This window comes from Hippoglossus hippoglossus, chromosome 1 (genome assembly GCF_009819705.1).
Source record: "Hippoglossus hippoglossus isolate fHipHip1 chromosome 1, fHipHip1.pri, whole genome shotgun sequence".
Classification (NCBI taxonomy): Eukaryota; Metazoa; Chordata; class Actinopteri; order Pleuronectiformes; family Pleuronectidae; genus Hippoglossus; species Hippoglossus hippoglossus.
The window spans coordinates 21,602,780-21,629,815 of NC_047151.1; the positions used below are offsets into that span (position 1 = coordinate 21,602,780).

The window sequence follows — 27,036 nt, forward strand, 5'->3', positions numbered from 1 at the left end:
TACAACATTCTAAATAATATTTTTTTTGCAGGGGGAGACAGAGTCCGTCACGCTCAAATCCTGCCTCCGCAAAACAACGGACATGTTGGACAGGAGGTTCTGCTTAGACCTCGACATAACCGATCGGTACATTACCACCTCACACTCAGACACTGTGTTGAAATTAAGCGTCTAGTTGCAGGGATCAATTTACAGTGTGCCAAAAATGACACAATTACTGTATATGAGAATTTGCTTCATGTATCACAATAGTAATACTGCTCTGATATTCCTCATTGAACGGTTTTGCTATAGATCTTCTAGATCTGCTATAGTTGCTCCGTGTTGTAGATCGCAGGACAGCAGGATTTGTCTTGGAGCACTGCCCTCACACACTTAGCTGGGAGGATTTGTCACACCCTGGGAGGATTTGTCACACCCTGCCCGGCCCTCCTGTAATAGATACCTCATTTTGTCACACATCTTAACTCGGCCCTGCCCCTTTTCTGTAGTATTAATAGAAAAGCAATAGCCCAGATTTAGTATGGAAATTCGAGTCCACACATCCCATTTGGACTGTGATGAGTAACTTGATATCCATCTGGTGCCACGTGATTGTCGCTCTCATAAACCAACTGGCATGACAAATAGGGCTGATATCTGTAACTGTAAATCAAAAAGGTACATGTGTCCTTGTCAGACGGGGGGTTTTGTTTCAAAGACTGCTAAGCACATCTCATTCTTTATATTGACAGACGTTGCCAATGCATTACTGAACAGACCTTAAGGGCTTTGCCGACTGCTAATGCGGTATGACTCTCTCCCAGGCCAGGGACGGTGCTTACAGTACAAGCCCTGTCAGAGGATGACCACAAGTTCTGGATGCAGGCCATGGGTGGGAAGGAGCCTGTGAGTCACCTTCCTCTACTGTGTCATCACTGCGTTCTGTTGAACTGCCATTCTTTAAAAAAAAAATATATAACATTTTCATTTCTTATACTTCCACATAGACTCCCCGTGTTTTACTCTAAATCACAAGGAATGATTAACTTTTATAAGCCTGTAAACATGTTTTTGTTTCTTCTTTTAACAGATTGGACACTACCTTGGAAGAACTCTTTCTAAAGAAAGAGGAAGTAAGTACATAACGATACCAGACTTTGTTCTACAAAAACTTATAATGTAAGTTAATCATGATGCTTCATCATATTTAAAAGAAGATGTTTTTTTCTTACACTTAGCAGTTGATGCCCAGCTGGATGACGTGGGTTTGGATTTTATGAAGAACTCCATCAGCGCCATAGAGACGAGAGGTGAGCTTCAGATGTATAAATATATAAAATGTCAGGGGAGAGAATTTTAAGGTTGTTTAATTAGGTGAAATTTAACATGACAAGTGGTGGATAGTTGAAAACAGTCACTTGGGTGCAGATTCATTAAATGCACACAAGGTGGCAGTCATGCTCCAATATTGAAGCAGGGCTGAGTGGCCGGTAGTGCAGGCAGCATATTAATAATATGTTGATATTAATGGCCACCATTGCACTGCACTAAAAGTCCAATTTAAATTGCTTCATTCTTTACTTGGTTATATGGCATCTTGAGTCTAAAGGTATAAATATAACACATATTTATCTATGTAAGTTGTTTCTTATTATACTGATGTCGGTTTGAATTACATACATTTTTTCTACATACAGGGATGTCATTGTATATATGTAGTATAGTCTTTCCTCATTCTTTATGATTATTTCATTGTTTTTTTGTTTTTTTTCCCATTGATTTCCTTTTTATTGCCTGTGTTGTGTCTTGTTTTTCCTGTAAAGCGTTTTTCAAACTTTAATGACAAAATTGCTCTGCATTTATTTTAATAATTACTATTATCACTTATCAGGTATTAATGACCAGGGACTGTACAGAGTTGTTGGTGTGAGCTCCAGGGTCCAGAAGCTCCTCTCATTAATGATTGGTAAGTTAAAGTCCATTCTTTTCTGACCAAGCTTCCTGGTAAAAATCTGGATTAAGTTTTTATATATATGCTACTGCACTCTGTCTGCGATATTAGCCGGTTAGTCGAATGTGCTGATGTAATGGATGTGTCTGCTTGGGCGATATTAAAAAGATAGTGACTGGCAATCAGCCCGTGACTCAGCTTATCTGTACCTAGACTTGCTGGAGTGCAACAAGTGCCTGCAGCGTGTATCTTTGTCTCCACTGAATTTTATATCCGCCAGACAACCTGACGGGGTGCCTCCCATCCACGTCCGTGCACTTTTTGGCCACTAAGACGGCCCCTCAAATGCCCACAGCTGGCTGTTGGCTGTCATTTGCCTTTCTCAATTTCCTTTATGCCTCTCACTTGTCTTGGAACCCTTTCACTCAACTCCTTTTTTCTATAGATCTTGTCCTCTCTCCCTCCCAAAGCTCCCTGTCTGCACTTTGTCTTCCTGTCGTCTCCAGCAGACTCCAGCTCGCTCTCCAATCTGTGTTCAGAATGACAACAAACTCAGGCAGCCAGCAGCCTTTCTCAGCTTCCTCCCCGAAAGCTTCCAGCCACCCAACCTGCTGACTCATGTTATAGACTCCGAACCCACTCTGCTGCAGCTCTCTTAAGAAGCTCAAGTAAATGTTAGTTTACCGATTGACCACATAGAACACTTGGGCTATCTTCCTTTTCATTAAGCAAATTTTGTCCTTGCAATTACTAATATGACGATTGACGTTGTACTTCCACTAAGCATTCACAAACATTTCTTGCATACAACAGTTCACTGTGTGTGGGTGAAGCCAGCTTTAAACCCTGAAGAGAGAGTTCGGATCCTCCCACTCCTCCTCCTTTTCATCTCTCACCCACCAACGTGGCTGCCGTCCAGTCACAGAGGACAGAGGGATAGAAAATGATTCTCCCATCATATTACAGTAGAAACAAAGGCAGCGTCACCTATTGAGCGTCAGGCGAGAATATAATGAATAAGTCTGTAAAAGTGAGCCCAACTTTGCCTCTGACCTATGAAAGGATTTTGTATTTGGTGTAGGTGGGGATATGACAATGATACTTGCTGAACTATAGTTTTTTAGTTCTATACATATAATTGCAGAGTGAGGCAATTTTGAGGAATGCTGTGAGATATGAGAGCTACTGCATTTTCATGGTTTAAGGCTGAAATGACCATGAATGTTGTGTCCTTTTTCTGCTAGATAATATTTATTAATTTAAAAGGTTATGTCCCTCAGATTACAAAAACCTAGTTTCCCAGTGGGTGCTTGTAGATTATATATTCTTTTGTTAGTCCCATAAGGGAGAAGTTTGCTGTATTGGTACAAAAGGGAACGCAAAATAGAAGCTTCAGTAAGTCCTCCCATATTACAAAGACATACTGGTAACTCTAAATTACCTGGAGCTGTGAGTGTGAATAGTTGTTAATCTGTTTGTATCGGCCCTGTGATGGACTGGTGACCTCTCCAGGGTTTACCCCGACTCTTGCCCAATGTTGATTGGGATTGGCTCCAGCCTACCCACAGTCCTCAAGCAGTATGGTTGAATGAATGAATAGTCCTAATTATTTACGTACATAAAACAACCCCTGATGAGGTGTTTCACAGTTAAAAACCATTGCTCATCCGTCGCATTTACTTATTCCCTTTGTTGACATCCACCCTGCCTCTCTCTGTCATTTTGCTACTATTACAAACCTCTGCAGCACATCAAACATCAACATGCCTTCATGGATGTCCTTGCAAATTTCTAAATTTCTTTTTTTTTTTTTATTTGTGACATTTGGAGTATATCTGTTGTGTTTAATTTCTCTCAATGTCATTGGAGAGTTTGCAAATCCACACACAAAGTTTTGGATCCGTTTTATAGTTTTTCTATTTTAACAGATATTTCGTTGGTTATGAACACGTTTTTTCCTGTATATGTGTCTTTGCCGCTGCAGTTCCAACTTTAACCACTATGCTAAAGTCACCACACAGTACTCTAATGTCCCAACGGGCTTTATCTAGATAACACAGGTGAAATAATAAAGAGTTTCACATTTGGTTTAAATTATGCCCGGCCTGTTTAGCTAAAGCTGACCGCAGAGCTTGTGCAGTCTCTGGCACACAGAAGCTCACCTTTGGCTCCAAAAACATTTGCCCTCAGTAGTTGACATTGGACAGGCCAGTTTGTGGACGTGAGCAGACAGAGAAAAACAGTCATCCTGGCTGCAGTGCATAGACAAAATCCCAAAAAATTAAATTCCCAGTAACAGACTACCTGCCACCCACGAAGCTGAAGTCTGTGTGGTGACCCTGGCCCTGTACAGTACATGTGTCTGACTCCCAAAAAAAACCTCACTGGCACGTTGCACCTCTACATTCTCTATAATTCATCAGAGGTTACTCGAGCTGTGACTAAAGCCCCCTGAATTTTCAGCACAACACAGCCCTGGAGTCCCGGTGGAGCCAGTGAGGTAGTAAGGGATTAATTAAACTTGTAATGAGTATAGAACCAGCCGCCGTCTACAGAAGCTGTAACTTCCTTCCAAATCCACTGGGGCCAGACTCGACCCCACAGCTAGTAACAATGCTTTTATCCTCATATGGCTAATTACAAGTTACATATTTATATTGCACATTTAAGCTTTCCAGGCTGCGCACAAAATCACACACAGTCCTCAGCTTTTCATAATAAGCGAAGAACAGTTAGTCGGTGCCTTTTGTGTTAATTCCTCAGTCAGTGAATTTTATTGTAATGATATGTTGCGTGATTGGGATTCATGCAGATGAGAAGAGCAACGAAGTGGATCTGTCCACCAGCGAGGACTGGGACGTTAAGACAATAACAAGTGCACTGAAGCTGTATCTGAGGTAAGGATCAGTGTGATGAAAGACACACACACACACACACACACACACACTCAGACACACAAACACATTGTCAACCATTTAAAGCTGCTTTAGTTTATTAATCACTTGTCGAATGACAGTTAATTAGTAGCTAATAAGTAGTTTTCACTTGTTTTTAAAGCTAAAATCTCCATATTTTCTGCTTTTCAGATGTGAGTTTTAAATCTTCACTGTGTCATAGATGATGTTTAGGACTGTTTGAAACTATAATTGTGATTTTTCAAGATAAATTTCAGTCATTTAATGCTAAAAACCACAAGAACTGTGTTAAGAAAGAAACAATAGATTAATTAGTAATGATGATAATAATAATTGCTAGTTGAAGCCCTAAAACCATCAATTTCTCCCCAGTAAGCAATGATGATATAAATGTATTAAGACTATTTTAACCCTCAATTGCAATGTTTATTGTCCCTCATAAAGAAACAAACTTTAACTGACTTACAATGATCCGTGAACATATTTTGAGAAACATTCATACATTTAGAGTATAGGTCACTTTGGTTGTTATGTAAAATCCACAAATGACCTAAGTCAACTCCAGTGGTTAATGGGAGATTTTTTTTTACATCTCTTTTGATGATCATGACAGAGCCTCTCTGTTGACTTGAATATGAAACATACCCCCCCCCCCCCCCCCCCCATTGTCAGTTCCTGTCATTTATAAAATAGCTACAGGATTCATTATGCACTTTGCATAATTAACTCCTCGCAAGGTCACGTTGCCTCCCACTTCCACCAACTCCTTCCAGGGTGACGGATCTAGCGAGGGTAAAGTTCAAAGATTTAAAATTTCGTTTGGCTGCAAGACGCTGATGCAGTTTCATTTAAAGGCCAGGTTGTTTTCATCAACCGGCTGTTAGCTGCAGATTAAATTGGCTTTGGTTATTTAAATGAAAGTAAAGTTGTATTTTTCTGAAACACAAGTTTTGAATGTGAACAGTTAAATTCGTGAGTCTGTCTCATTTTTCAGTTTTTCACCTCCACTGTTTTGTTGAATTATTAATAATTTGACTGCACCAGAAGATTAATCAAGGAATAATGACGCTATTATGTCTTTTTAGTTTCTCTTTTACTTTCACAATTACTAGATAAAGTGCTTGTTCATTGTCCACTGCTGCGTGGGAACTGCACTATTCAGTATTCCGATCAAGACGTACATGACAAGTCCTTTTCAGATCAAAATTGTGTTGTGATTAACTCATTTTAAGCTTAGCAGGAAGCAGTTTGATGTAATGGGTTCACAGCTGTGGGATTCTGCTCCACACAGGATTTTCTATTTCAGCTTCAAATTAAAAGGGTGCTCTACAGTTTTCATTCAGTCAACACTTCCCGCAACATTCACTAGTTTCAAAATACTATTGAATCAAACATGGCATATCGATGTTGTTATGCAATATAAAACCATGTTTACTGTTGCACTGACTTGTCTTTTACTTTCTGTCTGGTCTGCTGGAGTAAAGCAGGGTCAATCTCCTCAGTTTTCTCTGATGCTAAGTACCTTTTGGCCACTGGCCAGCTGCAGTGTGAAAGTACCTTCAGATGAACTTGGTTATCTCAATGCGTGCACCATCTAATTCCATCCCCCGGCCCGGCCACATTAATCATTGCTGTGTGTAGACCCTATAAAACAGTGTGCCGGCTATTTCTGTCCCCCCTCGCTCACTTCGACTCTCCTTCTCCACCCACCCCACCATGTCTCTTTCTCTCACTATCTCTCTCTCTCTCTCTCTCTCTCTGAAGGAGCCTTCCCGAGCCGTTGATGACCTATGGACTTTACAAAGAGTTCATCAGCCTTGCGAGTAAGTTTGACCACCCAACCAAAACATCTGAGTACAGGACAAAAAAGAAACTCTACACATTTAATTTGTTGTAACAGCCAGGAATTAAACATTTCATCAGCTTTAGGCTGTGGAATTTGAACGGTTTGTTCTTCTTCCATGAGCCACTGAACACTTTACACTGAATAATAGTTAAAACATTGTACAGTGACATAAAATGCTCATATTCAGTTTTATCATTTTAATTTGGGTCATTACTTGAAAAGCTTTACATGCTGTTCAGAAAGCACATTGCTCTCCGCACACTGTCCATTGTTGCAGCTCCTCTTTTCAGTCTCTGTCTGAAACACTTGGTTTTAGCTCCTGTCTCTTTAAGGCCCCCCTCCAGGTAATGCCCAGTCTGCTCTGATTGGCCAGTCGGCCCACTTTGTTGTGATTGGTCAACCTTGTGTAGGAAATGTCGGCCTCCACTCACGCTTTACCTGGCTTTATGCAAATGTGGGGCATTGATGTCACGCATTTCAGTGTTCTCTGTGCAGGAGAGAAGCTCCCTTTTACCACAGACTTTTGTATTTTAAATTTTACAGGTTTTTACATACTCGAAAAACCTGTACAACACAGTAGTGGAAAGGGAAACACTGTAACAAGTACAATAAGTTTTCTTTAAGGTTATGTGGGGAATAGTAGTCAACCATCTTGGGTAAGGCATTCATAGTCATTATGTGGTACTTTTTATATTAAATGCGAAAAGGATTTATCCACACTCATTTTTATATTTTTTTTTATGCTGTAGCTTTATGATTTCTTGCTCAGTTTCAGGAACTTGTTACTTTCTGCACTAAATATATGCGTTGTTGATTTCTAGTTTACCAAAGAGCCTCTCAGCTGACTTTGGCTCACACAGCCTCCACAGAAATTTCTGTTTTAAATAAATCTTTCTGACATTTATCAGACATTTAAGAATACGGTGTGAGCTTACTGCTCATATTTCTTTATAAGTTATGTCTGTTTTGTAAGTGCTACAAAAGATATGTGGCCAAATAACCATTTAAAAGTTGGGGCTAAGAGATTTAAAATGCCAAATATGCTCTAATTTGCATGTCCTCAAATGGTCCAGTTACCTTAAACAGCTAAATAAGCTACATTTTCTTTTTTCACCCACATAACATAATTTCTGTATGAAATGATTTCAAAGCAAGCCAAACTTGAATCTTATTACAACAAGTGCTATAATTGGATCAGGTTGACATTTTTATCAGGCGCTCGCAATGCCCTCATAACAAGGGGGGAAAAAGTGGATTAGCAGTGAATATTTTTTGATGGGTGACAGCATCCGTAAGAAGCTTTTTCCATGTTTAAATCCTTGTCATTCCCATAGTAATGATATTTTGTGTGTCTGTGTGGAAGTGTGTATGTGGTTTCTCGTGTGGGCGGCCAGATGCCCATGTGTGAGGAAATGTTTAAGAGATGATCTCGGGGGTTTTAACACAACCCCTTTATATGGTAGCAACTGTAACGTAAAGCTATCTCCTTTGCCAGCATAGTGGTCCCTGCTGCCAAATTCTGGGAGGCTTCGGATCACATATCACCATCACACCTCTTCAGTTGTTTCAACTGTGATCTATCATCCTCAAATGTTTAACCCCTTGTGCAGAGTGCTAGCCTCTGATCGTCCGTAAAGAGGATGCTATTCTTCTAAATTAATAATTTGGTGTGTCTGTATCTTCTTCTTCTGCCCCGGTTGTATTGTGTCTATGCCACTTTAGCAGCATAGAGAAATCTCTGTAGTTTAATGCGAGTTTATGGCTGCTTCTGCATTTTAACAGAGGGTGGTAGTCCAGAGTCTCGCATCCAAGCTGTCCACTGCCTGGTCCACAATCTACCGGAGAAGAATCGACAAGTCCTCGGGCTGCTTATGAAGCATCTGGCCAAGTGAGTGTTCATAGTTCCTTGGTCATAGTTCATCCAATCTCCACCCCCTCTCTTCCTCTCAGTTCTTTCTACTCTTCCTGTCTGTCTCCTCATTCTCACTCCACATGCTTTTTCTCTCTCTCGCTCTCCCTCACTCCCACTCTCTTCACTCCCCCTTCCCTGCTGTCACTCCATCTCCTCTCTGTCTATTCAGTGACTGCTGGGTAAGAAAATTGATGCCGCCAGCATCGCAACATTTTTCTTTTTTCGCCTTTTCCTCGGTCATTTTGGCATATATTTAAATTGGTTGGAGGAGAACTGTGGAACCTTCCGTACCTGTTCGGCATACGGTTCTGCAGCCCACCAGTGAAGCGAAATGTAAATGGACCACTCAAATTAAGCTCTCTCTTGAGATTACTCTACACACCCCTTGGATAGACCACTATTGTGCATCACTCCATTTGTGAGATTAGATAGGAGAAAAGATTTAAATAATGTTAGCTAACATTACAGGGTTTTACCTCAGCAAGCTTTTTATAAACTAAATATGAGCAAATTGAAGATAAGTAAATAATCCCTCTTCCCCGAGGCAGTGAAAGTCTGGTGGATCTTATTTCATAGAAACCCACAGCAGAATCAGGCTCTGGTAAAAAGGCAGTGCTATTGAAATTGAATTTGGATTATCCAGCGTGAAATTCTCCAGACTGGAGAGACTTGAATATTTTTCTGAAGCTGGCGTCTGTGCATGTCCTGCAGGGGAAAGAAGCAACGCCAGAATTTCACACTCCTATCTGAAATGGTTTGAGAGATGTTATAAATGTGAGTTGTCACCAATGTTTTTGTCTTCAAAGGCATCCTTTGAAGCTATTTAAGCTGTCTCTCCGCAGATGCACCGCATATCATCATATTTTGAGAGTGAAATCTCTTCACCTGTCCGTAAAACTTTCTCTTCAAATAAATGGTTTTTCTACACTTTTTTGACCCCTTAATATAAAGTTTAATCTGCGGAAGGTGTCCCAGTTTTAAAATGGAACGAGAAGACATTTAATAAAGCACTGATGCCTCCTCAGTTTTAAACACTATCTGGTGAGTCAGATCAGCCCTGACCCATTTGTAGAAAAGCCACTGTCGGGATCATTAATTGTGGTATTTGAAGGAAGGAAAACTTAAAAGCACAAATTATTTTATTTTGCATCAAATATTATTGGGAAACTTCAGTAAATATCAACAAGAATACAATTGTCTAATTTCCTTTAACTCTTTATACACGTCAGGCAGTTCCAAGCTCAGTGGCTGTCTTTCCCAGGGACGCTTTGGCATGTGAAGCTGGGAATTGAACCACTAACTCTGTTTAGTGGACAACCAGCTGTACCTCCTGAGCCACAGCTGTCCGTAGTTTAGATCATAAAGTTATTCCACTTTTATGAAACAAAACATTAACCTTTTAGGCACAGTTTTACATTCCAAATGCCTCACATAAATGAGTGTGGACATTGTTTAGGTCACAAGATGAGTTTTGTATGGATCTAGATGGGTTACCTTTACCAACTCTACCAGTTTTTTCAGTAAAAATCTATTGAGTTAAGGGTGTTTTTCAGGCACTGGTCACTTCTGACATTTTCCATTATTTATGTTTCTTTCTTTTTTCCTTACATAACTTGAAGGAAAAATGAAAACATGTCAATATTATACAGTTATAGTACAGTGTTTCAAAAGTTCACATCGGTGGAGTTGCATTAGTAAGCTGGAGTAAAATATTTATAAGGTGTGTTGTTATTTCCGTCAGTGTGGCGGCCCACAGCAAACAGAATCTGATGACCGAGGCGAACCTGGGCGTGGTGTTTGGCCCCACATTAATGAGGCCACAGGAGGAGACGGTCGCTGCCATCATGGATCTCAAGTTCCAGAACATCGTGGTGGAAATCCTCATTGAACAAAATGAAAAGGTAACACTCCAAACTCGTAACACTACATCTTTCAGCAGAGATAATCAGCACAATGTCTTTTAGAAAACAGAGAAAAACATTTTCTATCGTATTACATTCAATTTTCCCCCCAGGTTTCTGTTTTTATTGGTCAAATCTTAATTGCAATGATTTTACAATATGAGTCATTGTCACTGCAGCAATTTGTGTATCATTTGCTCATAATGTTTCGGCTTACCATCCACAGCCATTTGCTAAATGCTAGACACACTAAGCAACAGAAGGTACAGTGATCGCGCCAAATGAAATCTGAACCAGGTGACATGACAACAGTGAGCCGCACGCAGCACCTTTGTGTTTACAAACCTGGGTAGCATGTAAATACTTGAAACTGAAGGATAATAAATGTGCAAGTGAGGCATATGATCCAATGTTTGTAAGTCCTGCTTTCTTGGCAAAGAGGGTTTCTCCCACTATTGTTTTGAATTTTTGCCTTTTTTTAGTTTCTTAAGATTCATTAGGCAGTTTCTGTTGGCAGAGGAGTGCACACACTGTGCTGTACCTGACACCAGGATTTCATTTAGGCAGAGCAAGAGTCTCAATTAGGGTGAATGCTCTTTCTCTCTGTGGGTCCTGTTAAGACAGTTGAGCTCACACGTCTTTTTATTCACGTTTAAACCCTGCCAAGTCAAGAAGACAGCTTCTCGATGAAAATGTGTCATATGAAATAGATTTGGACATAAACATGTTGTATTAATTACATGCTCTGCAAAAGTAATGAGCAGAAATAAAGTTCTCAGATAACGAGATGGTGCAAGCATAGCCTTCCCCTATTTTTTAAGGTGCAGAGGATTCTAACTTTTTTTTATTTTCCACAGTTTTTTAATCTGGCCAATAGGGGGCACCCTAAGTGCTTGTACCAGCGCTCAACACATGGTATGCTCTTCATTTTCAGCAGGTTGATTATTGTGTAGAATACCATATAGGTTTTTTTATAATTTTTGGGAGGTCCTTTGACTGCCTCAATATATTCAGTTTGTGTATGAGTTGTTTCATAACCTGTAGTTCACGAGATCATGTAATCTCCCCAGAATGTCATTAATCGGTATCAGTCCTCAAAGGGGGATAATTCTCCGTGTCAAAAGCGAAAAAAGGTTTGAGATTAGTTTCCTAATCTGTTTGGCGCAGCGCTGCACTCTGCGTAGAATCAGATGAAACTGGGAGCTTTTAGGGATTTTTTAAATGTTTTCCTTCCTCCAGCTTCATTAATGGAAGATGATGTGTGTTTTGAATAATATCCCCACCCATGCTCGCAAATCTGAAATGGGGTGTGAGAGAATACAGAGGCAGGAGTGAAAGCCTACAGGGTATACAAATGTGCTAAAACAACAGCAGCAGCAGCAGCACAGTGTATGCTTCTAGTGTCGGAGACTACCCAGAGGTATCCAACACCGTCCAGGTGATAAAGGATGTAGTGTTAGAATGCAGCAAGAGCGTTTTGGAAAGTACAGCGTGTTAGAGGGGAAAAGTTGAGCAGACAGACAGGCATTAACTTTCCTCACAGCTGAGTCCCATTCCAGACTGTTGATACCCCCAGATACCAACAGTAGACTCTGTTTTACATTCACCTCCATCTGCAGAGAGAGGCGAGAGAGAGACAGCGAGCGAGCGAGAGAGAGGGAGCAGAAACTCTCAGCCATATCAGATTTCTCACTTCTCTATCTCCCTTTCTCCTAAAAACTTTCTCTCTCATGCCCCCCTCCTCTGTCTGCCTCTCCTGTTCACACTCTGTCTCACTTACTCTACCACTTTCTCTCTCTCTCTCTCTCTCTCTCTCTCTCTCTCTCTCTCTCTCTCTCTCTCTCTCTCTCTCTCTCTCTCCCTCTCTCCCTCTCTCCCTCCTCCCTTCCCTACCTCCCTCCTCTTCTTCTCTGTGATCCTTTCGGAGTCTCTGCTGAGACTTCCTCTCCTCTGTAGCCCTATTCTCTTTTAACTCCACATCTGAAGTTTATATGTAAACACGGCCCAGTGTAAACAGGCTGCGCCAGTTGGCCAGCCCTCCTCCAGCCCAAGCTCTGTTTATTTTACTCTCCACTCTTTTAGAGAGTAGGTCAATTTCTAAGGAGAGGTGTCACCTTAACTTAGACCCACATTTCTGGATGGGATGTGATTGCGTTACATGTGGAGCTGCTCTTGTTTATTTTGGCACAAACAAAATCTTCTCACATGCAGTTTTTAAGGTCCAATCAATGAGCTGCTCGGCTTTTCCGAGGAGCACACGCTGTGGCTGCAAATGGCCCTTTTCCATTCATCTGCCGCTACATAAAGCCTCTGAGTTTCAAAACCCGTTCGCTAGAGTGAGGTCAGTTGAGGACATGCTGCTTCTGCTGCTGCTGCTGCTGCTCAACAGTCTTGGAGTTTGTGCATTTATTCCTGGTGGAGACTTACTCACTCACCCTGTATTCAGATCTTTGCAGATGCACCCGAGTCATGCCCTCTTTCACCTGATGCCCCAGCATTCTCCGCTCCCACAAGGCTGTCCAAGAAACAGAGTCGACAGAATCGGCCCCTGGCTGTCTACAATCCACAAGCCCTAGACATTCAGAATGGTAAGAGACGTACAAGCGTACATCTGTATATTTTCAATCCTCTGAGTGTATTGAAGGAAAATACTTTAAAATATGTGATCATTCAGAAATAAAATGTTTATAAGCACCTTACAAATTAACTTTTGGAGCTTTAGAAATTAGACTTTTCTTCCCTTTTAAATGTAACGTACTTAAGTTTCACAGGAATTATCTCACTCCCATATTTATTCATTTAATGACAGACCCTGACAGGTATCAGTTAGGTTTAGTTGTTTTAAAGATGTAGTAAAGGAGCTATGGGAGCCAAATAGGTTACTTACTTGAAAAAGGTCAAAAGTATATACACTTATGTCCATTGTTATATATTAGACGCAACTGCTCATCAAGTTCTTTGAGACTCAATAACTTGATATGTCTACTATTGTGGCTTTTGTCATACAACCATTGTGGGCGCCATTGTCATATTTTCAAATCCCACACAGTGGTTTAAAGTTTAATGCCATAACAAGAAGTCATTACCCTTTTTCAGACACATTTTTCCAGCAATAACACACACTGAGTCACTGAAAACTACTTTGATGTAAAATAATACTCTGATGACTTTTATTTGCTTCTTTTCAAATACTTAGAAGTCCTGCGCATTAGGCAAGTTGATCATGTGACCTTTTGACCTAAATAAATCTGGCTCCAGCAAGTTCTGATCTGCAGCCAGTCAAATCCCATCCCCTCCACAATACCAAAGGAGTCTAAATCTGCTTACCAGATTGCCTCTCTTTGCCTCCCTTGCGCCAGCTTTTACCGTGGAGTATTTTAATATCAGGGATGAAAGGCGTAATCCTTTTTTAACCTTTGTGTCTTTTACATGGCCCTATAATGGATTTAAAGTAAGTTGTCTCAGCGTTCACAGGGTAAATGCAAAATTGAGGATGACGCATTGGAGGAGTGAGGCGCGTATTTATGTGAAAATGCGACTCTTGTGTGACACTACATGTGTCTAATACCCCTGCAGACGTGACAGTATCTAACAGTATACCGTGCGTAGGAAAGTGCATTAATCAGAGAATTTGTGTCAGCAACATGTCGAGTGTAGGAGGCAAATTATATTAATTTACCTCTCACAATCTTCCAAGAGATGATATAATTTGACTTGTATATTTGTTCCTGAACACAAATTTGACCTAATCTTAATCTTTGTGTTCATGTGGCCAAAAAAAACAAACAATTTCAGTTAGACGTATACAGATTCAGTGCTTACACAGCAACATTATTATTATTTATTTGGAGTAGTGTTTCTAGCCACTGGGGGAAGTCCGACAGTCATCCTCTTTTAGCTCCGTTTTTGGTCTCCACCAACTCATCCTCTGTTGTTTCCCGCGTGTATCATATGATTGGTGCTAAACACGTCAAGCTCAGTCAGTTTTAGAGCATTTTTGCTTAACGATATTATATATTATTATATTGCTAAAACACAGCAGGGTTGCAGTGAACAGCTAAACAATGACCCTGTGTGGGTGTGCACAGATGTGCTTGATTGACATCTCTACCACTCTCCTGTTATATTTGTAAGGTTGGAACAAATGACCCCTTGACACCTGAGCTCTAACCAATTATAACACCCATGTTGATGTTATTAATGAGCGTCATTCCTTTCAAGGTAAAAACTGTTTAATATAATGTACACAGATCAGATTACCAATTTTCTGGTTTCAGTGCTTTGGTTTTTGTTTGACAAGAGAGAAGAACGGGTCCAAACAAACCTTTTTTTACACAGCAACACTTCCTTGCTTTTCTCCTAAAAGCAGGATCTGTATTTGTCAGTAAAATTGAAATAAAAGACTTTGTGCCTCTCAGGTCCCTGACTGAGTGCAGGAGTGTATTATTATGAACAATAAAAACTTGGTTGTGAATCTCTCCTGTTTTGACAGCCAGTTGATTTATAAAGTCCCTTGTTGATGCAGCATCATCTTATATATTGATAAATTATTTGGCTGTTTTACCAAGCAGGCCATCATCAGTGAGTTGGAATAGGCTGAATCCTTAACAGTAGAATGAAATAGAAAATAAACTAATGTGTTTCTTTTTGTCAGTTGCAGTCGGAGACAGTTCTAACCTAGCTACAGATGAGACTTCAATGGGCAGCAATGAGTCAGTGTCGTCCCAGTCATCGTCAGCGTCGGCCTCAGAGACGCCTACAGAGCGGAGTGACCATCCCCCGCCTAAGACCGGCTTTAGCCCAGGCAGCCACTCCAGGTGAGTTCTTCACTATGCGTCACTCCCAAATGTGTATGACTGCACCACTCGAAATGAAAAGCATTGGTTGTGTAGTGAGATTCGAAGCAGCACACTACAAGGAGGCTGTAAACGGTGGCTCACACATTTTGAGTCACGTTTCTTCCTCCACAGAAACGCATCCAAATACGATTAATTTTGTTTTCCACACCAGAGACAGCCATAGCTGTCCATCTGTCCGTCTGACCCACTCATTTCAGCGTTTGGCAGAAACGTTCACACGGACTTAAAAATGAACTGATCAGTGCTCACACCTCACATATTGTGAACATGATTTATCCGAAACGCCGAATTAAATGTCATTACATCTGGGACAAACATTAATTTAGACTTGAGAATGATATTATTAGAATTGGGTTGTCAAAGGTCAAAATCACTGTGACCTCATAAAATAAGATTTTTTTCCTCGTGAATGCAATATCTCTAGAATGCTTGAGGACGTTTCTGTCGTATTTGGTTCAGACTTTCACTTGGACTTGAGGTTTGACTTTAGTGGTCAGAGTTCAATGGTCAAGGTCACTGTGACCTCACAACATTTACATTATCTCCGTTTTTGGCCATAACTCAACAATTCATATGCTTATTCTTTCACTCACATATTTTATGGGTCTGGATAGACATGTATGTAAATAGGTTGGTGGAGGCAGTAATTCTAGTTTGTACCCCTGTATAGCATCATAGGGAGCAGTTACACTCTAGTTGCAGCTCAGTTCTGTGTTTTCCACTCCAGTAAAAAGTTAACGAACCAAAATCAGTTTTTCAACTTTGTGGATGAATACATAGAAAATCAGATTCAGAATTCTTACTTATAGTGTTAATTGGGTTTTACAGTGAATGGATTTTTTTGTGACAGCCTGTGTTCAAATGTCATCTACTGGTTTTACTTCTTTCTCTGTCTTTGAAATAATAAAAGATGGAACATGATTTGAGAGTTGGATGCTTTGCTGTACTTCTCCCTGGCTTCTCTTTTCTGTCCTCACTTTATCTGCTAAGTCCTTGGTCCTTTTTGTTGTTTTCAACCCATGACTTGTCTTGAATGCTGATGTGAGAGATGAATTATTGTGTTATGCTGCAGATGTTAGACTCTGCTATGTCATGTCTGCACATTCACCTTGAAATATACTTTTCTTTTTTCATTCACTGTCCCCTTCTCCTTCTCCATCAGCTGAAAGGAGCTGTAAAATAAAAGCAAATCTACCTCACAACTTGACGAAGGACAATGTGATTCTCTCACACTGACCTCTGTGGGTGCGTTGCCTGCCTTTGTGTGTAGGCTTGTTGGTACCAAGCTTTTTTTTTTCCTGAGTTGCAGGATAAGACAGACACAGCTCTATGATAGTTATGTAACCAACTCTTTTTCTGTTTTCCCACATATGTGGCATCATGTCGGAGGACGGAAGGAGTAACCAGGAGGAGGTCGTAAATCTCCGCTCTTATTTGTTTGGGAGACAGGTGGCTGCGCATTGGCCGTGTAAATCGTATTGACGTTGGGGAGATATTCGTCTTGTTTACCCTTATAGCTGCAGCCCCTGTCCCTTTATGAAGACTTGTGCCATATGTCACAGGGTGTCGCCCTGGCTTTGTTCACTCATAAATCTTAGCATGTGAGATGGTGGAGACCTGTTAGCACAGCACCTCTCCGGCCTGTGACCCAGGGATGTGGGTCCAATCCTGGCCAAAAAGAGCAGTAGGAGTGGCGTTGGCCAGATTATTTCCAGCTACTCTCAGAAATATGTTATCTGCACTATGGTGAGCTCAGAAGTGCACCTGGAAAACAGCATATTTCAGTCTTTTTGCAGCATAGCTGCAGCAGAATCTGCCTGGTCGTACACAAATGCATCCTGAGTCACTATGTCATGTAATAACACTATGTGGACTGTGGCATGATTTATCATCTACCTCATCCTTGATGTCTCGCCTCATTACTCCTCCTCTCCGTAAATTCAGTCACAGCTTCTCCCAGTGGCGCTGTTGCCCCATGTCCTGCCCAGTGAGGTTACATTGTTATTTTGGCCTCTTTTCCTTCCTCTCCCCAGCCCCGAACTCCAGCCCTCAATGTCTCTCTCTGGCAGACAGCTGTGAATCATAAAATGGTGGATCAGATCTTATTTCCTGCCCACCCAAACTGGCGGTGGCTAAGCGGGCAGCTTGGCTGTAGGTTTGATCCCACCTCCTACTAGAAACACTGTTAAATCCCACTGCAGCCCTTCTTCCTCTAGTAGAAAGACAGTTGATAGTCCTGCTCATCCCTTTGTGAGCTCCACGCCAGGATCAACAAGGCCTGGATGCTGCAGGGTGAAATTCCTGCAATAATGAGAAACAGCAGTCCGCTTCTGTTGATGTATTTCTCCCTGCTACTAACTTGGCAGTGTGTGATAATATGCGATAAATCTCGTCATTAAAATAATAAACCAAAAGACCTCCAATAGCATTCACTTTAAAATTGGATGTTTGATAGTTTTTATACAATAATATATCATTTCTCAAGTGTATTACAAACATGTTTATGCCTATGAAAAATTCTAACAGCTCCAAACTTAATATTCTTAAGAACTTGTTATAAATTTAACCAACATCTGGAGTGGGATCTTAATTCAGGCCTCACATACAATGCATTTTCACTCGAGTCCCCATTTACTGTATTTAATCATATTTACAGAAGAAGCTTAGCTGGGCCGATGATGGGTGAAAACAACGGATGAGCAATTCAAAGCTTGATGCTATTTTTGTTGGAGAGAAATGGCAAACGATTTCCCTCGGTTTGGCTTAGCTGTAATTGTGAGAGCAATTCTGGGATGAATCCATTTACCTCTGGTACATTTAACAAGTTTCTAGGGCAGCCGTGTGGCATTCACTGATTTTCTCTCTTTTTTTGATTTATTTAAAACTGTTTGTCTTGAAAATCTTAAATGATCTGTGTAATCCTCTTCCAACTGAAAGCAGTTGGATGACTGTGTTAACTTTTCTGAAGTGTGGGTGTGTGTGTGTGGATGTGTGGGTGTGTGTGCATTTTTTGTTTTGTCATCTTATTTAGGGGATTTGTGTGTAAGTGGGTTCACCTGCAGGTGGGTGAAGTGTTGGTGCTCCTCTGCTCCCCTTCCTCCTGGCTGAGACCCAGGCAGACAGTGTTTGTGCCTGGGCCCAGGTTAATGAGTGGATTTGCTGCACTGCAGCGCACTGTCCCCCCATGCTGATGTGGAGCAGCTGAGCACCACAGTGGCCCCACACTGCTGCAGAGCTATAAATCACCCACAGTCAGGCCAGGCCTGAACGGAACAGCCACTGCTGGGGATGGACAAGCGCTCTAAGAGGGAGGCAGGGGAAGAAACCGAGGGAAGAACCAATGCAGAGAGGGAGAATTAAAACATGAGCGCAGTGCTGTGTGCTCACCTCCACCTATGTCCACATAAGATCCCACCATGTTCTCCCTTAAGGCAATGTCGCTCTCCCTCTCTCTCTCTCTCCTTCACCAGTAACCACTATTCACAACATCCTCTCAACCTCCAGCCCCTCCCCAGCTGCTCCCTCTAATTGCCTTTATTAACGTCTCTATGGGAGCGGCAGCTAGGAGCAATTTGCTCATTATGTGCTGTATTAGCACTGGCCTTGGGGCAGGCATGGAACACAGAGGGATGCCTGGCTAAGACTCTTGTTCTCCTCTGCTCCACTCTGCCTTTACCAGGACCCCTACCTCCATGCTGTAGGTCGACCATAGACGTGTTGGCCCTGACAACAGCAAGTGTAAAGCACAGCTCTGACTGTTAAGTGTTAACAGATATAGAGCTTGTGGTGGAAGAGTTTTTGTTTGACTTTATCCATAGAGCAGTTATATACATTACTTTGGAAGCTCTGAATCTACATGTATGGTTGACAAATTAAAAGAAAAATCCACATGAAGTGGGCCAGTGAAATCTGGCAGAACAGCCTCAATGGTCCTTGGCATCGATTCTACTCTTTGGAACATGAACACCTTTTTTTTTTTTCCCCCAGCGATATTCCCTCAGTGTTGGAGTTTTGTCAGCGATGGTGCAGAGCCCTGTTTAAACATGTTGGTACCAAATCTCCCGTATGTAATCAATTGTGTTAGGTATTGAGTTGATATCACATGATTGGGAGTAGATTTCTTATGTTCTATTTATTTCAATTCTGGACGCTGGTTTATTGTTACATCATCATGATGATGAGGAAAGTCAATTCTTTTGTCTCTGTGGTTTTTTTAAGTATTCAATTTCAAACGACCTTCCTCCACAATTGAAAGTATCAGTGGGATTCATTTTCACCAAATCACCAAAAGCTCTGGAATCTTGTTTTCTTTCCGAGTTCTGAGATATATGTATTCTTTTCTCATTTTTCCAAAATTTTATGAGGGGGCTGGCAGGAAAAGTTCTGGAGCAGCTGACTCAGATCTTTGCACTCTCACCAAACCCTTTTCAGCAAACTATCGTTGACTCTGAAAGCAGAAAATTTTTCTTAGTTTCTTTTTCCACATTGCTCATCCTGTCATCCAATTGGATAAGCGTTTCTCGTGTACCGCACAAAGAAATAATAACAACATCCACGTAACCAGCGTCATCGATTTACAAAAACAGCGCGTTGCAAGATGGCTGCACCTGAAACCGAGCTGCAGCACAAGTTCATAACTCAGAAAAGGGGGCAGATAAGTTTCTTTGCATCAGTTGAAATATCCGACCTTCGGAGAAATAAATCAAAGCTGCTCTTTAAAATATACCTCTCAAGCTCCATGTGGGCAGTGATTGAGAGTCACTTCTCTTCGAGAGGCTTTTTGGCAGATGGGGTAGAAGGGATGATTTAATTTATGAAAACCTGTTTCTCTTTGAATTCCCATGTGTGCCGGCTGTAGACTTCTGTACAATAAAAAGAACTATGTAGCGGCTGTGTTGCAGAATGAAAAAAAAGATGTAAAATGTGTGATTTTTCAAGGTGACTCAAATGTGGTGTGTGATGTATTTGTCTTAACTTTGTTGCCGCATTTAAATATTAACACCGTTTAGTTTGACTTCTTGCTCTTGTGAAACACTGGACTGGAAGACACAAACATTTCTCTCACCTCGTCTCCATAACAACAGGTTGTTCTCTTTAGCTCACCTGTTGCTCTGTGTAGTTGTTACAGTTATTTTTAAATTTTTCTAAAAGCACAGTCTGTTGAGGAGAAAATACCTTAACGTTAACACTTACACTGAGGGAGATCTGCTGATTACTGTGGCATTTCCTACCAGAGTGTGCTGTATACATGCTTTAGAGGAATAGAAACCCACATAGAATCTATTGTGACTTTGTATTTTTTTGTTTTTTGCGATCTGCAGAGCCATAGGAGCTTTGTTTTCCACACCTGGAACATCTGGAGAGAATCAGTCTTCTGCCACCTCGGACAAAGAAAAGCCAGATGACAAGTAAGACAGCGTCCCCGTCTTTGTTCTCCCTTACTTTTACTGTTTCTCTGTTTGTTTCTGAGACTATTCCGCTCTCCATTTTCATTCCCTTCCTCCATTAGTTACATGTTATCTTGCATGTTTGCTCAACAGAATCCCACACACTCTCCTTTGTCTAAAATCTACAATAGTTTCCCCTCACTTTTTTAGTTCTGTGTATTCACCTGCCGCACAACTTTTGGCTTCGGCAGGAGAAGCAGACCTCAAACACCAGATACACACAAATAAGTGGGTGAACTGGATGTAATTGTGGAGACGATCTGTCCATTACACTGAGCTATTGCTCTGCTCCTTTCACAATAAAATGATGAATTCATTTCCATCGCTTTCAGATGTTGCCAAAGTAATTGCAAGCAGCCTGGTCATTCTATTGGCAATCCATTAATGTTATTTTCATATAAATACAAACCCCCATTTCCCCCCCGAATGCAGTTCCACAAGAGTGCATTCTTCCAAAAATTCCAAATTCAAGAACTCGGCTGAACATTGTAGTATTGACAACTCTTGTGACCACAAACTTTTTTCCCCCAGTTTGTATGTCTTCTTTCTCCTCTCATCCTACATTGTTGCTGCTCGGCAGAAAGAATATGAAATATTTATCAGGGCATCATGTGTTGAAGGCACAATTTCTACATGGTAATGTTGCTGGCATTCGAGATAACCGTTTGCAACGGTGGGCAAAACAACCTTTTCTGTGGGAGCAGTTTTTTATGTTTTCTGGAATGGAGTGGCATAAATACGGCTTTTTACTAACCTTTGCAGAGCGCTAGACGCGGTTCCTTTGATGCCACTCTTTCACATCAAACTGATTTAAAATGCAGCCTCTTAGCTCACAAATGTGAATTTACAAGCTGAAGCGCAGTTGAGGGAGATTTCTTTTCTACGTCTGTTTGTGTGCAGACCTAATTCACAATCCCCCCCCCCCACACCACATTTTAATTATCTCACCATAGATGGTTGTCTGCTATGCAAACCCGATGTGTCCCTGCCTTTTTGTGCTGCACAAAACCCGCTACAAACAGCGTTGCATCTCATTGTGTTGGTGCACGCACACAGGTGTGTGTGGGTGTGTTTTGACTCGCTCGCCCGTCTGTCTAGACTGGAGATAGAGCAAGACCAGAGTGTGTAGTGGCCCGGCTCCTCTCTCAGTACTGCTGCTTATTTTCCAGCCTGGCCCATTTCTGCTGTTTCAGGCTAGTGAGTGAATGAACAAGCAGGCCCTGGGTCCAGATTGAACTATGCAGTAATCCTCCTCAAAGCTCAGCCAGCTCACTGATTGCCTTCATTTTTCAGTGTCACCAGCAGGAAAGCCAAGGCTGTGTACCCATGTGAGGCTGAGCACGACTCTGAGCTCTCCTTCCAGGTCGGCGCAATATTCAACGCCGGTAAGTGTTATCGCCTACACCAGTCGCTCACTCAGAACCAGCCTTGGCATATTGGATTTGGAGGAAAACCGAACACCCAATCTGATCTTCAATCGAACAGAGAGATGAGACGAGGAGAGGGAGGGAGGGAGGGAGGGAGGGAGGCAGGAGACACAGATTTGCTCTTCCATGTGTCTGGGAAGAGGCTTGACTAAGCTTTAATCGCTCTCAGAGGAAATGAGGATTTTGTAGTTCCTATTTTTTGTCAAAATCCTCTTTTGTGAGACACGGACACTATAGATATTCTGTAGTCTTTACACGGGGATATGTCGTGACATTTTTGATAATATCCTGCAGTGATTGCAGTTTATTGCTTATTATGGTTAAGCAACATATAAGAACTTAAAAAGTTATTTTCTACTTCGAAAGTGAGATCACATCTCTTTCACCTTCCAACTCCTATCACAGATAATATCATTTAAAGTTGTGATCTGAAAGCTGTCATCAATATATATATATATATAGATTAGATTGGATGACTGATGCATTAACTTAATCACATTTTAGTGTTTTATTTATTTATTTATTTAACAGGGACACGCATTCATGCCCTGGACGTTACAGAAAAAAATTATTGGGATCATTAATAAACATGCAGAAAAATAAGGAGAAAAGCAGAATTTAAAAATCAATAAAAACATCAGTATATGTACATTATTTCCTGTTTTGATGCCTGTGCATTGAATCTATCACAACTTATGTGTTGCATGAGTTCATGTCAGGATAAATGCCTTTTCAATTTGAGTGAATTTAATAGAAGCTTGATTTCCACCTCATAAAGATGAACTCTAAATGAATTAAGTGTCACATTTTCATAAACAAAATTTAATCATGTTCTAGAGCCCATTTTCTCATTCTGGTATTTCATTTGGAGCTGAAGCGTTCTGTTTATTAGAAGCATTATAATCGCACACCGATGTGTTTCTTCTGGATCCCAGCTTGAATCTCCAGTTACCTGGGTTCAGTAGAGTTCTGCTTAAATACTGTTTGTCTTTCAGCACGTGATCACATTCCAAATATCGTGATTGACATGTTACAACAGTTTACGTGATGTGATTCTCAATAACTAAACATTTACAGTATCTCGGAGACTCTTGACACTTTGCATATTTTGCTACATGATCCATTTATCTCTAAATGTATTAGAGATATTTTTTAGTCTGAGTTCTGTCCATCGCAAATGTGCAAAATGTCAAGAGGTCTGAATACTTTATGCAAGGCACTGTATGTGTGGTAGGAAAAAAGGAGGAATTCAATATATGTTGATGTTTTCTCACCTTTAACATTAAGAGAGGAACTCTGGCTCACTTATTTATTGTGTGTTCACAGACCCGATTGAAAGAGTTGCTAGAATCCGAGTGATGGGGATTTTTGGGGACTGGTATCGATAATAGGGAGTCAAATATTTCTGATAAAAACATGTTATTAACGCTTGAAATTTCATAGTTTAAACTTCATTATCATTTACTATAAATAACAAGAAAACACCAATACAACCAAATATATATATATATATATATATATATATATATATATATATATATATATATATATATATATATATATATATATATATATATATATATATATATATATATATATATATATATATATATATATATATATATATATATATATATATATATATATATATATATATATATATATATATATGGTATTTGAATTAAGGGGGGTGAAATGTAATATTTAAATAATATATGCACATATTTTCTGTATTGTTTATTCTGCAAATTTAAAGTTTTTATCGCCAAACATAAATGCAGGTATGTCTGTGAAAAGCTTAGATTGGCTGATGATTATCGACCAACTGATAAATTGGTCGGCCTCTAAAATAAACATTAAAAAACAGGTACAAATGAATGTTGAGAAACTTCATTCTTTCATCTAAAGATACGCACTTGTTCTCTACTATGTATTGACTAATAAATAAAATCGGTAAAAGCTACTCTTGCCGATAAAGATCTTGAAAAACATACTTAAAAATGAATCCCAAATGTATAAAACTGTTGGTGTGTTATTGTACGCTGTACATGAGCAGTAAGTTTGTTTATCATCATTTAGAATGTATTGAAGTGTATTTAATAATATTCTAATGAGGCCAAATATCGCATATATATATATATATATATATATATATATATATATATAAAAGACATATTTAGGTTCAAATCCATTTTCTTTTTGGTTGAACTCTAAACTCATTTATTCAGTGTTCCTCCCAAACCACGTACAGAAGCTCTGCCGGCCTTCTAGCTGTAAAACTATGTATTCAGTCTGTTGATGTCTCGACTGTGTCCTCAGAACTTCTCACTGACTATTTAACCACAAATCTATTGACTTGCAGATGCACAGAAAACTTTATAGTATGAGTTTTTAGACAAATCAAGAACCCAGGGAGGATTTTTGAAGGGTTAGAAAGGTTCAGTGCACTGACACATTTCACACCTAACAGTTAGTGAGAGCTCCGTTTTGCTGCTGAGCTTCAGCTCCTGGTGAAATTCTAGAGAAGCTGCAGATTTACAGTAGAGGTAAAAAAAAAAATGAGCTGCACTGTGGTTTTGGAGAAACCGCATAGTTACCGCATCCTCCCTTAAAACCCTCTGCTCTGTTCACCCTGACACATGCACATACACTCACTGGCTGCTCTGTGTCCTCTGTCTGTCCCCCCCCCCCCCTCCCCTCCCTCCCTGTGGCGCTGTCCTCCCGGTGACGCTGTGTCCTCTCCTGCAGTGACCCAGTCGAGAGAGCCGGGCTGGCTGGAGGGGGAGCTGGAGGGAAAGAGGGGCCTCATCCCGGAGAACTATGTGGAGTTCCTGTAGCCCCCCACATGGAAATATTTATGGACAAGTTATCACCTTCACTGGGAAAAGTGTGCAGACGTGTGCATGCGCCTCAACTCTGACATTCACAGTAGAGCCTCGTTTATCCCCAAACCCTCTGAATTCTGTCTGCGAGTGATGTTTATCACCAGCGGACGACTCTCGATACATTACTCTTGTGTTTCGCTGGCAAGTCGACTTTGTGATGCATGTGCGTGTGTTTCTCTGTTTGAATTCAGTTCCATATTCACTTGAATTTTCAGCTTGGTAGTTCCAAAAATGGGCTTGCACTTAAGATGTTCTGCTGTATACAAAGATGCTGTCGCCTCTACAAATCCAGGTAACTTTGTAGCAGCAGCGGGAGACTGAACGCCTCTCTCTCTCTCTCTCTCTCTGTGTGGAAGGCCTCGCTCTCCCCTCTCTGCCCCATTATACATGGTATCCATGAGTCAAAGAGTGACAGTCTCAGACACTGTCAGCGCTCAAGTCACTGTAGCTTCTCACCCTTTTTTTTTTTTGACAAATGATGCACACCCATTAGTTGAGAGATAAGCCATACCCTACGTGCCTTCACCACCACGACACCTCCTGTACAGGTAGGGCTGTGTATGAAACTGAATGAGAGTGTTACTGCTTTCACTTATAAAAAATGCTGCATTTTTACGTTATTTTAAGATCATTTAGATATTCCCAAAAAAAATGAGACGCACTGCTACTGCAATTTTATTTGATGTAATTGGCACAATGATTGCATGTTCTTTGAGTTTTGAATACACCCTGTGCTGTTTTGTTCTTGGTGCACTCCTTTACAGAAACACAGTGAAATGCCTCTTTGATGCACCGATGAAGCCTTTTGTGTTCCGACACGTTCAACAGAGGTCGATTTCAAAAGATTGTGTCGATGAAAACCAAGTATTTCTTCTTGTCAGAATGATCTGTTGTTTGTTTTAAAGCTTCTTCTTTCTTTTTTTCTTTTTTTTAACGCTGCTCAGTTTCCTCTGAGCCGAGAAATGAGACACTCCCACAAAGTTGAAATTTCTGTTTGAATTTTACCATAATTTTATCTTCAACTTCTGTGGAACAAGTTGATTTCAGTGTGTTTTATTATCAAAATGTCCACGTATATCCTAAAAGAGTCATGACTGCCAAGTACGTTCTCAAAATCTCTGTTAAGATTTCACCGGGATGAGTTTTCGCATTTCACATCACATTATATTCCATCCCTCAGCTCTGCAAACGAGACACTTTACCTTTTTCTGAGAGCTGTGGTTCAAGTTTGTGTGTTTTCAGTTGCAGTTGCAATAATTTAAAGAGATTTGTAAAGGGCCTTGACTTCTCTTCCTCTTGATCAATGTTAAACAAATAAAGATTGTTTTTGTTCTTTACTATATTGTGCATTTCTGTCATGAAATAAATGTGATGCATGATTCTTTAAAGGAAATGTAAGAATCGACAGCTCTGTGACGCAGTGGTTTGCACTGATGCCACAAGGTTCTTGGTTTGAATCCCAGAATGTGTGGAGTTTTAATGTTTTCCCTGTGTCTGGTGGGTTTTCTCCAAGTCGTGCAGATTAGGTTCATTGGAAACTCTAAATTATCCATAGGTGTGAATATGAGTGTGAATGGTTGTCTCTTCCCCCCCATGACCCTCAAAAGGATGAGGTCTAATGAGAAAGATCTTACAAACATCCCTGGTTCATATCTGACATTTGTTTCCAAAATAAGATAAATATGAACACTTTGGACCTCAGAAAACAAAGAGAAGCATTCATGACCATGTTCTGAGTTCTGACGCGTGTCTACTGTTTATATTTCAGGATATGTTTTACCTCCAGCGCCATGTCTACATTTTGATGACTCATGCCCTGTGTCACTGAGAAGGCCCACAGTTTCCCACAGTCCAAGAATAAAGTTTCTGGTAAAACAACGATTGATATGCCGCTGCCACACTGAGCCGTGT

The 27,036-nt window shown here is 40.6% G+C and overlaps 1 protein-coding gene across 1 annotated transcript in view; it reads left to right on the plus strand.

Moving 5' to 3' along the window:
• The window catches only part of arhgap10 (Rho GTPase activating protein 10), a 41,273-nt gene extending 14,811 nt beyond the window's left edge, over positions 1–26,462 (plus strand). The window contains exons 10-23 of the mRNA XM_034601830.1: positions 32–126; positions 807–888; positions 1,073–1,115; positions 1,224–1,292; positions 1,874–1,948; positions 4,746–4,830; positions 6,613–6,671; positions 8,477–8,582; positions 10,348–10,507; positions 12,954–13,095; positions 15,156–15,324; positions 20,688–20,774; positions 22,107–22,198; positions 24,989–26,462. Of these exons, the coding sequence (XP_034457721.1) occupies positions 32–126; positions 807–888; positions 1,073–1,115; positions 1,224–1,292; positions 1,874–1,948; positions 4,746–4,830; positions 6,613–6,671; positions 8,477–8,582; positions 10,348–10,507; positions 12,954–13,095; positions 15,156–15,324; positions 20,688–20,774; positions 22,107–22,198; positions 24,989–25,077 (1,353 nt within the window). The 3' untranslated portion in view covers positions 25,078–26,462. The remainder of the gene's footprint in view (positions 1–31; positions 127–806; positions 889–1,072; positions 1,116–1,223; positions 1,293–1,873; positions 1,949–4,745; positions 4,831–6,612; positions 6,672–8,476; positions 8,583–10,347; positions 10,508–12,953; positions 13,096–15,155; positions 15,325–20,687; positions 20,775–22,106; positions 22,199–24,988) is intronic.
• The last annotated feature ends 574 nt before the right edge of the window (positions 26,463–27,036 follow it).